At 40.0% G+C, this 14,908-nt stretch overlaps 7 protein-coding genes across 7 annotated transcripts; 4 read left to right on the forward strand and 3 right to left on the reverse strand. All coding sequences in view use genetic code 12, as the record gives it.

Moving 5' to 3' along the window:
• Positions 1–102: 102 nt before the first annotated feature.
• On the forward strand, positions 103–1,191 carry STK1 (serine/threonine protein kinase; the record flags this gene model as incomplete). The annotated part of the gene is made up of 1 exon (XM_001382466.1): positions 103–1,191. One exon carries the CDS (start codon positions 103–105, stop codon positions 1,189–1,191), a length of 1,089 nt encoding a protein of 362 aa, XP_001382503.2.
• Positions 1,192–2,204: 1,013 nt separating this feature from the next.
• SUI3 (eIF2) lies at positions 2,205–3,142 on the reverse strand. The gene has a single exon (XM_001383018.1). The coding sequence runs from the start codon at positions 3,115–3,117 to the stop codon at positions 2,302–2,304; it is 816 nt and encodes a 271-aa protein (XP_001383055.2). The 5' UTR covers positions 3,118–3,142; the 3' UTR covers positions 2,205–2,301.
• A 596-nt stretch (positions 3,143–3,738) lies between these two features.
• YAR1 (ankyrin repeat-containing protein) lies at positions 3,739–4,278 on the reverse strand (the record flags this gene model as incomplete). The annotated part of the gene is made up of 1 exon (XM_001383019.1): positions 3,739–4,278. A coding segment is annotated over one exon (540 nt), but the record flags the coding sequence as incomplete, so codon positions are not given.
• Positions 4,279–4,565: 287 nt separating this feature from the next.
• Positions 4,566–7,556, forward strand: PICST_55575 (Protein required for cell viability; the record flags this gene model as incomplete). Its single annotated transcript, XM_001382467.1, has 1 exon — positions 4,566–7,556. One exon carries the CDS (start codon positions 4,566–4,568, stop codon positions 7,554–7,556), a length of 2,991 nt encoding a protein of 996 aa, XP_001382504.2.
• A 729-nt stretch (positions 7,557–8,285) lies between these two features.
• RAD14 (Zn-binding nucleotide exision repairosome) lies at positions 8,286–9,218 on the forward strand (the record flags this gene model as incomplete). The annotated part of the gene is made up of 1 exon (XM_001382468.1): positions 8,286–9,218. A coding segment is annotated over one exon (933 nt), but the record flags the coding sequence as incomplete, so codon positions are not given.
• A 623-nt stretch (positions 9,219–9,841) lies between these two features.
• HSP90 (Heat shock protein 90 homolog) lies at positions 9,842–12,175 on the forward strand. The gene has a single exon (XM_001382469.1). It carries the CDS (start codon positions 9,900–9,902, stop codon positions 12,027–12,029), a length of 2,130 nt encoding a protein of 709 aa, XP_001382506.1. The 5' UTR covers positions 9,842–9,899; the 3' UTR covers positions 12,030–12,175.
• Positions 12,176–12,280: 105 nt separating this feature from the next.
• PICST_56388 (conserved hypothetical protein) lies at positions 12,281–13,345 on the reverse strand (the record flags this gene model as incomplete). The annotated part of the gene is made up of 2 exons (XM_001383020.1): positions 12,281–12,806; positions 12,840–13,345. 2 exons carry the CDS (start codon positions 13,343–13,345, stop codon positions 12,281–12,283), a joined length of 1,032 nt encoding a protein of 343 aa, XP_001383057.2.
• Positions 13,346–14,908: the final 1,563 nt, after the last annotated feature.

Consider the following 14,908-nt stretch of genomic DNA (forward strand, 5'->3'; position numbering starts at 1 on the left):
TACAGCACTTTTCTTCCCGAAACAGACAATATCAAACAATTGTCATCTAGTATATCTGTTATCTGTCTTTTGTTCATATAATTCATAAATTTAGAAACAAAAATGGACACCATTCTAGCCTGTCTCAGTGCCTGTCTTCCCTGTTTTCCTGACCTTGCCTCACCCTATGTCTTCCTCAACACCCACAAGTACAAGATTGTGCGTCTTCTCGGGGAGGGTGGCTTTTCCTACGTTTACCTCGTGAAATCCAACAACAACTCGCTATATGCCTTGAAGAAAATCAGATGCCCCTATGGACTGAATGACGAGACTTACAAAAACGCCATGAACGAAATCAAAAACTACCACCGTTTCGCCAACTCCAAGACACCATACATAATACAGTCAATTGAAGAAGCCATCGTCAACGAACCGGACGGTTCAAAGACTATCTATGTCCTCTTGCCCTACTTCGAGAAATCGCTCCAGGATATCATCAATGACCTCGTTCTCAACGATAGAAAGATGGATCAAGACGAAATCTTGAAAATCGTCATTGGAGTATGCCGAGGCTTGAAAGTCATGCACAACTTCAAAAAAGTGGGCAGCTCAAGCACTACTGTCGTTCCAGAAGAGGAGGAAGAAGATCTCTTGCTACCAGCGGGCAGTGATGACGAAGACGAAGTAGTGTCGAATTTGGCCAGCGGAACCGAACTCGCTGAATTGGCTCCTTTTGCGCACAGAGACATCAAGCCTGCTAATGTAATGCTTTCAGCTGAGGGATTGCCAGTACTTGTAGACTTGGGCTCATGCTCTAAGGCACGTTTCCATGTGAAAAATCGCCAGCAGGCACTTACTCTAACAGACTTTGCTCAAGAACACTGTACTCTACCATATAGAGCCCCGGAACTTTTGGACGTGGAGACAAATGCCAGAATAACTGAGAAAACTGACATATGGTCCCTCGGATGTTTGATCTACTGCTGCTGTTTCGGCTTTTCCCCGTTTGAGAAATTGGAAATCGAACAGGGTGCAAATTTGAACTTGGCCATTTCCCAGGGCAGATACTCTATCCCAAGTGACAAAAGAGGCTATTCCGACGATTTGATAGCTATAATTAAACAGTGTCTTGTGCTTAAGCCAGAGAACAGAGCCGATGTCGACACGATCTTGGAGGCTGCTTTGAGTCTTACCCGAAGTCAAGCATACTGAAGCACGTAGATAGTCATTAAATCCGAGGGTATAATCACGTGACTAAACATCAAAAACAACGTGAACTATCCACGTATTAGTTTCATGTTTTTCTAATGTACCACTCCATAAAAAGGGAAGCGTTGAGTCTTGATCGTTTAGCGTGTACAATAGTAGTGTGAACATCCAGTTCTTTTATATCAGCATTCTGCTTGAATTTTAGACGCATTTTTACAGTACTAATTTTCGAATTTTCACAATATAACATAGATACCATTAGTTTCAATTCGATATACGAAATCAACATTTACAAATCCTAGGAAATATTAATTTTCTATTTCATTATATATTCAATTCTATTCAAAGTCATTTTCAGACATGACAAAGTACCAGAGAGGTGATCCTATCCTGGGCTGGAACGATTGTCCTGTGATGCTTAACACTAGCAACAACAGTTCCAGCACGAGCTTGAAGTCTAAAAAGAAGTTTCAGAGAGTCGGGCTCAATTTCGAGGGCAGCACTACTCCACAGCCGGGGTTGAATCGTATCCCTTCTTCTACAACGAACTCCTTTGCTTCTGCTCCTCCTTCAAGATCGATAAGTATTTCGAGTCAAAGTAGTATGGTTGCAACTTCACCAAATACCAGTGACCAAGTCGGCAATAATAGTGTGACAGTCGAATCTACAATTGACTTATTGGAGGACGTGTTTCATATAGGATCTACTTTGCCAGAAAGAGAATTCAACCATCACAAGACTAAACTTAGTAGTCAGATCAGGACTGCTTCTCTGCTACATTTACGTTTTCTTCATGAAATACTACATGAGATAACCGAAGTGCAAAACACTGGTGACAAACTGAGTCGTTTAGATTCAATCAAACAGGAAGTTGTAGAGTACATGATGGCCAACGACGGAGTCAGTGGATGGTGTACATCACTTAAAAAGGTGATTTCAAGTTTCTGAAACTGGATGATATAATCAACACATGGCATGGTAGTATCATTATTAATATGCATATCTACGTTATCAATATATGATGATATGATATTTCTAGACTTATTTATTATACATTGTAAATACTCTACAGATAATCGGAAAGTACTTGTTATATATATACGATGCACTGGGCTATGCTCTTTTTCTTCTTCCGATTTGGGCTTGGAAACCGGTCTTAATGGACGAAACAGATCTGGTGGATCCACAGGCTTTACAGCTCAAGAAATGCAATCTATTAGCGGACTCTCTCTTCAACTCAGTGTTCATGGACTTACAGGTCTTACAAGTGACATATTCGATAATGTATCTTCTCAACACAGACTCCATCTGCTTAGGCTGAAACTTCCCCTTTAACACCAATCTTTTCTCACCATCAATGGAACCTGATGTACCTAATTCGGCAAACAAGAACTGTATCAAGTGCTCAGGATTTCTCTGTAATACTGTGGCTATTTCTTGAACATTGGCAAACAACGTCTTCTTGGAACCTTCTCTCTGACATACAGGAGGAGGAATTCTGAACTTGGGTCCGGATCTGTCGCCGGCCAACTCAGGGTTATTCGTCTTTAAAATGTCGAAGAAACGAGACAACAACTGCTCGTAGCTGAAACCAATGTCCTGGCCATCAGATGTGACAGCTTCAGAGGCAGGCTCTTCTACACCAGCTTCTTCCAACTGCTGCTCAAATTCAGAAGTATCAACAGTCTTGACGGCCTTCTTTTTCTTCTTCTTGAGTGTGAGGTCACCCAACGAAGACGACAAGTCGTCCCCGACAGGCAGTGCTGATTTTTCGAAGTCTTCTTCTGCTTTCTTTGTGGACTTCTTCTTCTTTTTCAAGTTGGCAAACATCTCGTCCACCACTTCTGGAGCTGGCGACTCGGAGCCATCTTCGGCCTTCTTGACCTTCTTCTTCTTTTTCAAACTTGGATCAAATCCCAAATCACTCATGGCTGGGGCTATTAGTGTCTTATGTATGCAAAACCAAGTGGTGTGAAGAGTATTAATATAGTGTAGCCTGTTGAGTAATTCGAAAATTTTTATTGAAAAACTTGTTGGTAGTCACACGACTGATCTGGTTCTAGGGTAGTGTGAATAGGAATTTCACTGGAGTACGAAATTAGATATTTCAATTATAAGAGATATAAAAGAACCAATCGGTATTGGTGTCTGAATATACACTTATCACAACCAAATGTAGGAGTCTCCATAATTCTGTATATGTGTGTATGGAAGCTGAATTTATTGTCTGTGTATCTTGCTTCTATTTCGCAGCTATTTCACTTGTTCTCGCTCTACAAATCAGAGTGCACAAATGAATATCTGTTAGCCTCTATGGCTACATTCAATTACTTAACAGAGGCATATACATGAATACTAAAGATTGTAAGCATATGCTGCTTCTTATCTATTACATAAACATCTTGGAAATCTAAAATCACGGTGATTTTGTCCAATTTTCTGTTACACTTCCTCCTTTTTTCAACATTGTCTACTGTACATTATCTTTGTCTATTAACTCTTGATGTCCAACTTCTCTGCGCTGTCTTCAATGTCTTTGGTTACAGCAGCAGCCTTGGCAGCCCTCTCGTCTGCTTCTTTACTTTCGCTTCCAGGGGTGTATGTGATCTTGGTGTCTTCGCCATCTTCTTCTACCTTGAAGTCATCTTCTACAGCATACTTATTCAAGAACCAGTTTTCAACTTCGGCCTGGTTATTGTTCTCAGCTTCATAGATGGCATCATGGCCCGACTCATTTCTTTCAAATGGATCTACATTGTAATCGTCACACAACAATTTGACAATCTCCAAATGGCCACTGTAAGCAGCCCAATGCAATGCGGTGTTACCGCTTTCGTTCTTCTGAGATGCCAATTTGAGCGCATCTTCCTTAGAAAGAATCGATAGAAGATACTTCACAGACTCCAAGTGCCCGTTGGCAGCAGCCATATGCAAAGGTGTACTCAATGTTATGTCGTCCTTAATGGTCATCAAGGTGTTAGCTCCTATCTCGTCAAAAATCTCTTTCAATGTTTCCAAGTCTCCTTCTCTGGAATCATAGATGACGGCATCCATTTCCTCTTGGGTGAGCTCCACGACTTCTTGGGCCATATTGAATGCTTATGTGAGAACAAATAAATGTAAATATAAAATGGAATTAAGAAAACCAACAAACTGTATATACAAGATGTAACTGGTTTCTATTAGGGTCCTAAATCGATGAAAGTTCCTTTCAACTGGAAATCTTGCAATGCGATGCCAATTTTTTTGAAAAGCCATTTGGTACGGGAGTGCATATAGGTATACTGCATACGTATTTTTCACTATTTGCACTCTATCTGTATTTCAAATCAAATGTAATGTAATATACTTTATCTGTTTCTACAGGTACAGACTCCATGCCTCCTAAGATCGAGGAACTTCCTCCGAAAGTGGAGAATGTGTCCAAGTCCAAGAAAAAGAATCCGTTTGCTACACCAAAAAAGACAACTGTTCGCAGGAACGCTCTGGAAGTCTATCCCACCCACAAAGGTTTGAACAAACTACAATACATAGGTGATAAACCTATAGACCTTCTATTCCATGACCTCGAAGTAAAACTCGAAGGAAATTACCAAGATCTCACTATTGATGTGTTATACCAACGTCTTATTCAGGTGAAAGTGGAGGAAGCCGATGATGTAGACTATATGAAGAGATTCCAAGTCTTGGAATATTTACTTGACAAATTGATTGAAATCCAGAATTTATCAAACGAGAACGATCTCAAAGACAAGAATTTGATAAAAATCTCACTTCATGATATACGAACCTTCAGCAAGGTTGTGAATTTGATTATTGTGCATGGTGTCTATCCTGCTATTACTGCGTTTAAAATTGGGATACCGTTTGAAAAGAGAAGGTTGAACCATTTCAATGTCAGCATGGGCAAGAACCCGGTAAAAATCGATAAAATACCTATAAATTCGAAGCTGTCGACTCCATTTGAACGTATACAGAAACTATTGATGTTGATGTATACCAAATTGTACGTGGTCTTTCAAGTACAATCGGACGTCAAGGACTTGCTTAGCAAAGGTACTGGAATATCAGACTTTCTCACTATTGCAATTACATTGATCACAGTTCCATATTTTTCGAAAGATGTGATAGCGAAGGTTCTTTCTGATTTTCCTAACATCATAAAATTAGTAGAAACATACGAATTGTACCAGACATATACACTTCTTTTATCGACGCAGTCACCTTCATACTTTAAGCTGTTTGTGATGCAGAAACTTCTGACCATCCACTACGATACACCCACTGGAGTGTTAACTCTCATTGAATTCGTTCTTGGATTACGTGATAATGACGAAATAGAAGTGGAAAAGTACGAACATGTGTCGAATGTAGTCTTGCTGAAGCCGAAGAGCATATCCACGGTAGATTACTTTACAAACATTGGGAACCAATGCTATAATCTTCTTGTAAATATTAACAGACCAATGGTTACCAGCTGTGTGGTTTTCATCTTGGAGAATCTCTGGAATCGGAACCAAATGGTCACCAGAGACTTCTTCTTGAAACGGATTTGGAACAATTTCAGCCCACCAAACAGCAATTCAGACGAGATATTGGTTACTGAAGCTCAACTCAACAATAATGTCAATGTGTTGATTTCATTGACCAAGAAGGGCTTACCGGTGGAGTTGTTGAAGGTGGTTTTTGAGCCAATTATTCTTTCAGTGTGGTCATACTTGAATTTCCTTAAGAAAAATAAAAAGTCCACTGAAATCATAAGTGGTATACTTGTAAGTTACTTCACGATGGTAAAAGACTCAGAAATAGAAACAAAGGACGTTTATGGGTTGGATGCAATCGCAAAGAATTTATTGTACGATGCTGAAGATCACGAATTTGCCATTGGTCCGAATGAATTAGTACAGATTCAGAGAAAACAGAGGAAAATTGAAAATTCAAGCAAGGACCAAAAAGTGAACATGTTTATTTCTGAACTAGACATAAGTTGTGAAAATTTTGTGGCTCTTTTGGATAATTTGGATGACGATTTAGTTCAAGCTATATTCCTCAGTACTCTCAAGCGGTGGTTACGTAGCGGAGACAGTTCAAATGGCAACGAAAACCCCTTTATTGTTCTTATTGATTTACGATTGCTTGAGTCCATTGGAAACAAATTCAAGGATAGTTTGGCCAAGACTCCATTCGAAGTACTTCAGATAGTGCAAAACTTTTTATCTCCCCAGGCAAGAGAAAAGTTGCAAGTTGAACATGTCAACTTGGTTTCACAGAGCGGTGATGTGGATTCAGATGACGAGGATGATTTTGATGAAAATGTCGAGGCTCAAGCACTTCCAATAGTGTTGGAGCTTTTGTCAGCAATTCTTTCCGAGACTGAAGTTTCTTTGGACGAGAAGTCATTCGAAAGTTTGCGCGCTATTCAGAAGTCGTTGGCAAGACTCTCGGCTACAGATGTTCCATCTAGTATCAAAAGTGCGTCGACTTCACTCAACGAAAGAATCGATGACTTATTGAACGGAGACATACCAGTTCAGAGTGAAGAGGAAGCTGAAAAGGCTGACCTAAAGCGTGCAGTCACCAGTCTCAACGATCCGCTAGTCCCAATTAGAGCTCATGGGCTCTATTTGCTTAGGCAACTTATTGCAAATAGGAGTAGCGTGATATCTCTCGAGTTTGTAGTGGATTTGCATTTGGTTCAATTAAAAGATCCTGATCCCTTCATCTTCTTGAACGTCATAAAAGGACTTGAGAATTTGATTGAGTGGGACGAGAAGCGTATGCTTCTGATTTTGTGTGTTTTGTACTTGAATGAGTCCAAAGAAACCGATCTTGACGAGAGATTAAAAATAGGAGAGGTTTTGTTGAGATACATACAAGGTGCCAACGAGATGTTTTCCGGAGAGTCTGCAAAGAGAATTGTCAGTACGGCATTACACTTGATAAGAAGAAAAGTACCCGAGGAAGAAAATGAAGACAACCGATTGAGAATGTCTAGTATGTCGTTGTTGGGTACTTGTTGTAAGGTCAATCCACTTGGTATTGTTGACCAATTAGAGAATGCATTGGACTGCGCACTTGGAATTTTACAATTTGAAACTGATAAGGATAGTGCCATCATGCGTCGTGCTGGTATAGTATTGATCCACGATTTGATAATTGGTACTTCCAACCAAAAGGAAGTACCATTTCCGGAAAGTTATAGATTCAAAGTGGTCAATACTTTGCGCTACGTTAAAGATACTGACAATGATATTTTGGCTAGAGAGCAGGCAGAGACGGTGTTGGATTCTATAGAGGAATTGTCCAGTCTTGCCTTTGAGCAGCTCGAAGAAGACAGTGAAGATCAGTTCAAGTCCATGAGAGTATAGATTGAATAGGAGGTAATTATAATTGTTTCAAGATGTCGAGTTTGTAGGAGATTGTATGAAATAATAGAAATCACTACTTTGTATCTAAATACAACAGAAATGAAAGAAGAAGGCGATTATCACTTTCATACTTACATGCTCTTGCCCCACATACATTTTAGTAGCATAAATCGCATTTTGAAAATGGATTTTGCAACCATCTGCATACAAGTGACCAAATCAGGTGACCTGAACTGAAGAACTTATCTTCAATTTGCAAAGATGACTAAAGAAAGGAAGACTCCACCACAAGGAGACAATGGCATTTGCAAGAGGAATACTATCAGAGGAACAGAGGGCACGAGTAGTAAGTAAATATTTTTAAATAGAGAGACGCTGGGCATTTTCGTCTTTCCAAGTTTAGGACTTTTCGCTAACAATCTATAGGAAGCTAATAGGAAGAGAGCCTTAGAACGATTAGAGTCCAGAAGGAATGGGCTAAGATCTAATTCTACAACAGCAGTTCCTTCAAGAATTGAAGGAAGTTCCGGAACGAGTACAATTTCGAATGCGGCTTCACTGGCAAGCAACCAAATACCCAGTACGAACCCAAGAGGCGTGGTAGATCGCGTCAGTGGCTCTTTGAGCCAGATCCGGAATCCAGAAACTACCAAAGTGAGCTCTTCATTCGTGGGAGTAGATGGAGGGAAGCTTGATGTTAACGGAAATCCTGCCAAACGGCCAAGGACAGAATTGACACCAGAACAGAAAAGACGTATCGAAGAAAACCGTCAAAAGGCTCTAGAAAGGAAAAAAAAGTATGCTGAGAATAACCGAGATGCCACTGAAACCAACAATACACTTGTGGACAATATCCGTTTGAATCACAATAATAAACAGGACTCTGAATTTGGTGGCTCTACTTCGTCTCGATACAACCCGCCATCTATACGTAAAAAAGATTACATTGAATTCGATTTCGCGACCATGAAAGATTCTCGTGGAGGATTTATCAATGATGATTCGATCCAGAAAGGACCAGATTCAGAAAATGGAGAAACACTTGAAGAATGGCAAGAGAGACAGAAGAAGCAGCTTTTGGTAGTTCATGACTTGCCTCCACCAATGGATATAGAATCTGCTCCGAAGTGTTTTGAGTGTGGATCTATAGAAATCGATCCGAATTTGTATAAGAACTTTCTTCAAGTGCGAGCTTGTCGGAGATGCATGAAGGAGAAGCCAGAAAAGTATTCTCTTTTGACTAAGACCGAGTGTCGTGAAGATTACTTCTTGACGGAGCCAGAATTGCGAGACGTAAATTTGTTACCGAGGATCGAGAAACCAAATCCTCATGGATATTCGAGGATGCAGCTTTTCTTACGATTCCAGGTTGAAGAATTCGCGTGGAAGAAATGGGGAGGACCCGAAGGTCTTGATGCTGAATGGGAGAGACGCGAAGAGGGTAAGATGAAAAGACGGGAAAAACGCTACAAGGACCAGTTGAAGGAAATGAGAAAGAAGACAAGAGCTGAAGAGTACACGAGAAAGCTCAGAAACGGCCAAGGATTGGGCGAAAGACACGTCCATGACTGGTCAGCGCCACTCAGGATACCAGGAGAAGAGAATCTCATCATGAGAAGGTGTATAGATTGTGGTGTCGAAACTGAAGAGGTGGTGATATAATGATAATGACTTTATAGTAATATGTAGTATTAAAGAACACTTGACGAGGCTAGCATAGAGGAATATGATGGTTACAATAGAGAAGAGTTGAGAAGAAAGGAATAGAGTATTCCATTTAAGAATTACTGTAATTTTTATATCTTTTTTAGCCTTCTGGAAAGAATTCTATTTATTGAATGTAGTTATCCACCGTTTGAAACGCAGTTCTGTAGCTCTATACTGATCCAGCCGCGAGATCCGACCGTTAAGCGAGCGAACGCTCAGTATATGAAACAGAACGAGAAGAATATAAATACCACCAAAGACATACAATTTCACAAATAAAGAGATGTTTAAGAATTTTGACAAAATCTTCCTGATCAAGAAATATGGCTTTTCTAATTATCAAAACAATTCACAGCCATATTTGCAAAATCGATGTCCTTCTTGAGAACTTCCATACTGTACGCATTTCCGGTGTAAGAAGAACGGAGATTGGCCGGAACTCAACGTCTGTACACAATTTTTCACTTTGGTGCACCCACTACTTTTCATGGAAGCCCATGGAAGCTTCGACTTCGTCCACTTGTTGCAACCTTGTAGAGTATATAAAGGTAAGGTGGTGGTGGAAAAGTTGGATGTGAAAAATTCTGAAAAATTACTAGAGTTTACCATTTTTTTTAACTTCACCCCATTATCAAGATGTCTGACGCTAAAGTTGAAACCCATGAGTTCACAGCTGAGATTTCTCAGTTGATGTCCTTGATCATTAACACTGTCTACTCCAACAAGGAAATCTTCTTGAGAGAATTGATCTCCAACGCTTCCGATGCCTTGGACAAGATCAGATACGAAGCATTGTCTGACCCTTCCAAGTTGGAAACTGAACCAGAATTGTTCATCAGAATCACACCAAGACCTGAAGAAAAGGTTTTAGAAATCAGAGATTCTGGTATCGGTATGACCAAGGCTGACTTGGTCAACAACTTGGGTACGATTGCTAAGTCTGGTACCAAGTCATTCATGGAAGCTTTGTCCGCCGGAGCTGATGTGTCTATGATTGGTCAGTTCGGTGTCGGTTTCTACTCTTTGTTCTTGGTTGCCGATCACGTTCAAGTCATCTCCAAGCACAACGACGATGAACAATACATCTGGGAATCGAACGCCGGTGGTAAGTTCACTGTCACCTTGGATGAATCCAACGAAAAGTTGGGCCGTGGTACCGTCTTGAGATTGTTCTTGAAGGAAGACCAGTTGGAATACTTGGAAGAAAAGAGAATCAAGGAAGTTGTCAAGAAGCACTCCGAGTTCGTCTCCTACCCTGTCCAATTAGTCGTCACCAAGGAAGTTGAGAAGGAAGTTCCAGAAGAAGAAGAAGAAAAGAGCGAAGAAAAGACTGAAGATGACGACGACAAGAAGCCAAAGTTGGAAGAAGTCGAAGACGAAGAAGAAGGTGAAAAGAAGGAAAAGAAGACCAAGAAGATCACCGAAAAGGTCACCGAAACTGAGGAATTGAACAAGACCAAGCCATTGTGGACCAGAAATCCATCCGACGTCACCCAAGAAGAATACAATGCCTTCTACAAGTCCATCTCCAACGACTGGGAAGACCCATTGGCTGTCAAGCACTTCTCTGTTGAAGGTCAATTGGAATTCAGAGCCATCTTGTTTGTTCCAAAGAGAGCTCCATTCGATGCTTTTGAATCCAAGAAGAAGAAGAACAACATCAAGTTGTACGTCAGACGTGTTTTCATCACTGACGATGCTGAAGAATTGATCCCAGAATGGTTAGGTTTCGTTAGAGGTGTTGTTGACTCGGAAGATTTGCCATTGAACTTGTCTAGAGAAATGTTGCAACAAAACAAGATCTTGAAGGTCATTAAGAAGAACATTGTCAAGAAGTTGATTGAAACCTTCAACGAAATTGCTGAAGACCAAGAACAATTCGAAAAGTTCTACACTGCCTTCTCCAAGAACATCAAGTTGGGTATCCACGAAGACCAACAAAACAGATCTTCGTTATCTAAGTTGTTGAGATACTACTCGACCAAATCTAGCGAAGAATACACTTCTTTATCTGATTACGTCACCCGTATGCCAGAACACCAAAAGAACATTTACTACATCACCGGTGAATCCATCAAGGCTGTTGAAAAGTCTCCATTCTTGGATGCTTTGAAGGCTAAGAACTTCGAAGTTTTGTTCTTAGTTGACCCAATTGACGAATATGCCATGACTCAATTGAAGGAATTCGAGGATAAGAAGTTGGTCGACATCACCAAGGACTTTGAATTGGAAGAGACCGAAGAAGAAAAGGAAGTCAGAGAAAAGGAAATCGCTGAATTCGAACCTTTGACCAAGGCTCTTAAGGACATCTTGGGAGAACAAGTCGAGAAGGTTGTTGTTTCCCACAAGTTGGTTGACGCTCCTGCTGCTATCAGAACTGGTCAATTCGGTTGGTCCGCTAACATGGAAAGAATCATGAAGGCTCAAGCTTTGAGAGACACCACTATGTCGTCTTACATGTCGTCTAAGAAGACTTTCGAAATTTCGCCAAAGTCTGCCATCATCAGAGAATTGAAGAAGAAGGTTGAATCCGACGGTGCCGAAGACAAGACTGTCAAGGACTTGACTACTTTGTTGTACGAAACCGCCTTGTTGACCTCTGGTTTCTCTTTGGATGAACCATCTTCTTTCGCTGGTAGAATTAACAGATTGATCTCCTTGGGTTTGAACATCGATGAAGAAGAAGAAGTCGAAGAAGTCGGTACTACTACCACTACTTCTACCGAAGAACCAGCTGTTGAGTCTGCTATGGAAGAGGTTGATTAAACGAAGCTCATGTCTATTAATGTATTTATTTCATCGATTCTAAATTTATAAAGGTTGCTTAAACTTAGGCTTGTTCATAATCACCAAACCCGTATTGATACTCTTGATTTAATATAAATAGGTTAAATACAAAAGAAGATGAATCTATTAGAAGCAATTGAAGATGTAGGTATTTGTTACAATTAGCAAATTAAGTGTGCTAGTATGATTAAGATTTTTATGTAGATTCTATTCTAGTTCTATGTTGGTACTTACAAAACAGCACCAAACCCAAAAGTGATCTTAATGGCTCTTATATAGTATTCTTCAAAGTTACCTCTGACTCTGTCTTCTTCACCAATAGGAATACCTGTGAAAGAAACAGCCATTCTCGTTTCACCAGCCCCTTGGATCAAACGGATATCCAACTCCGCATAGTGGTCCTTCTTCCAGTCTTCCAATCTCCATAATTGAACAATATGTTCGTTCGGCACCAACTTCAAGATTTTACAAGAGACAGAACCACCAAATAATCCGATTGTGGAACCTTCTGTTGCTACTTCACTTTCCATGATGGGATGTGAACGAGACCATGCTCCAATTCTGGCGTTGTTTAATAAAGTGATGTACAACTGTTCCGCTGTAGTATTGAACGAAGGCTCCAAGTATAAGGAAGAGGTATTGTATTTTGGAACACTAGACTTAGAGTTCTGAACAGTAGTAGTACCAGCAGCAGCAGTGGTACTAGTAGCAGTAGCAGTAGTTGCAGACACATTAGCAACCTTGGCTGGGGCAGAACTCTTCTCTTGAGTCTTGCTAGCAGTGGTAGACTTAGTAGAAGCTTCTTGGTTGGCCTTAGTGAAAGTCGAGTTCACCTTATCAGCCGAGATCTGGATGTCAGAACTGTTGTTCAAGATTAAGTCGGTGCCGAACTTAATCAAGATCTTACGTAATTGAGGTAAGATCTTAGCCTTTATGAATGTGGAAGCTGAAGAGTTTGAGCTGGTTTCTTTGAAGATGTTGATATCGAATTGCAATTCGTCTTCAGTAGAATCATAGCTGACAGATGGAACTGTGATAGAACCCAGAACCAGGTTTTCGTTCTCTACGTGACCTGAGAATCCCAAGATCAAGCTGACGTCGAACAAGGACATCACCTTTCCTTTACGTTGACTGACGACTACATCACCGTCTACAGAAGATACCTTGTCAATGTAGATGCTATTCTTTTCATCTTTGGCACCGAAACCAATCAAGTTTTCGGAGAAGTAGCTTCTGGTCCAGTCGATGCAGTTTTTGTCGACCCAGTGCCAGTTGTTAGGATTGTTGACGACCATTGTAGTGTTGTTATCAGCTAGAGTTATGTCTAAGTGATGGATAAATACAAGAAATAATAGATTTTGCTAGTTTAATAAAGGTGAAAAATTCTGGAAGCTGTAGAAAAATCTAGAAACCCGCACAATCTTTTTGTGGAGTAGCAGATCTTCTGATCTGAAGTATGGGAATAAGTTGAAGATGAATCGATTCCACTGAATTGCAACAAAGACAATATAAATAGTTTTCGTTATGGGTTTGATGGATTTGGTTTGACGTACATGATGCAATTGTTCAATTGTTAGGTTATTCATTTATTCAGTTATTCTTCAGTAAAAATTGCTCACTGATGAAAATATCCGTGGGCTTATTAATTTTGGACTAGCAATTTGCAACTAGATGATGGCAAGATGTCAATCCATAAAAAGAGGAAAATAACAGCATCATCGACAATAGAAATTGCCCGAAAGTAGAAATTATTTCTATCTTTGTATGGGTTCCAGTTTCTCTGCCATTTTCTATGAGCTACCGTTCAGTCAGGTGTCATAATCAGAACCAACAAGAATCACCTGCCGTCTAAGCGTCCAACACAATTCCCATATTTCCTCAAATCTTAAGTAGGATACGAAGTAAATCCTAAATCGTGGGATTAAAAACTAGCTTTCAATTTTTATGTAGCCGATTGACAAATTTATAAGAGAAATGAACAAACTTGCTATAGGTGAATTTAAGTTAGGATTTGAAATCAATACTATTAGTACGTTCACCATTATTCTTACTTTTCATACAGAGGTGTACTCAATTGCGAAGCCATTCACAGTGAACCAGTAAACGTCTTTCAAAAATGTAGTGGGCCACATTCTCGGCTCAATGATGTCAAACTCTAAGATTTGCTGAACTCATTATCTTCTTATTCTTGTGTTTTCATGGCTCTATCATCAAACTACGAATTTTTTTAGATAGATCCTGGAGCCGCGGAAATGGTCTCTGACTCCTTGAATAGAGTCAACCAAATTTTGGATGCGAGTGTGGTGCTAGGAGAGTATAAGATGAAATCCGGAATCGGATAAATAGCATAGCTTATTGTGGCAGCTGCAACCCGGGGGCTATGCAACTTCTCCGTGCTTCGTGCATTTAAACCATGAATAGGCTGGATCTGAAGTAGTATCTTCTGTATACGAAAATGTCACAAAAAGCTATTGTCCAAAATTTGCACCCATTTAGTAATCGCACTCATTCGCGGTCTTACACTATTTTCTCTAACCTCCGCAGTGTAGTGGATGGCTTTAATTACCCAAATATCAACGGAAGTATTGATAGAAGATCTTCGAACTATTTCAGGCTTTTGTATGTAATTTGTGTAAGCATTTTTCCTCTTTTACTGCTTGCTTATGTTTTGTATTTGGTGGTAACGAAAATTACGATTTTTCATCTTACTCGTGATACATTAATTCAAAACAGTATGATATCAAATATTCTGAAGTTATTAAAGAACTGGCTTGACGGAGACATATTCGGCGATATAGCAATTGTAATTATTTGACAAGAAAATACTTGAATTCGTTGGAGGCACAAAACTGTTGCAT

Source organism: Scheffersomyces stipitis, chromosome 2 (assembly GCF_000209165.1).
Source record: "Scheffersomyces stipitis CBS 6054 chromosome 2, complete sequence".
Lineage (NCBI taxonomy): Eukaryota > Fungi > Ascomycota > Pichiomycetes > Serinales > Debaryomycetaceae > Scheffersomyces > Scheffersomyces stipitis.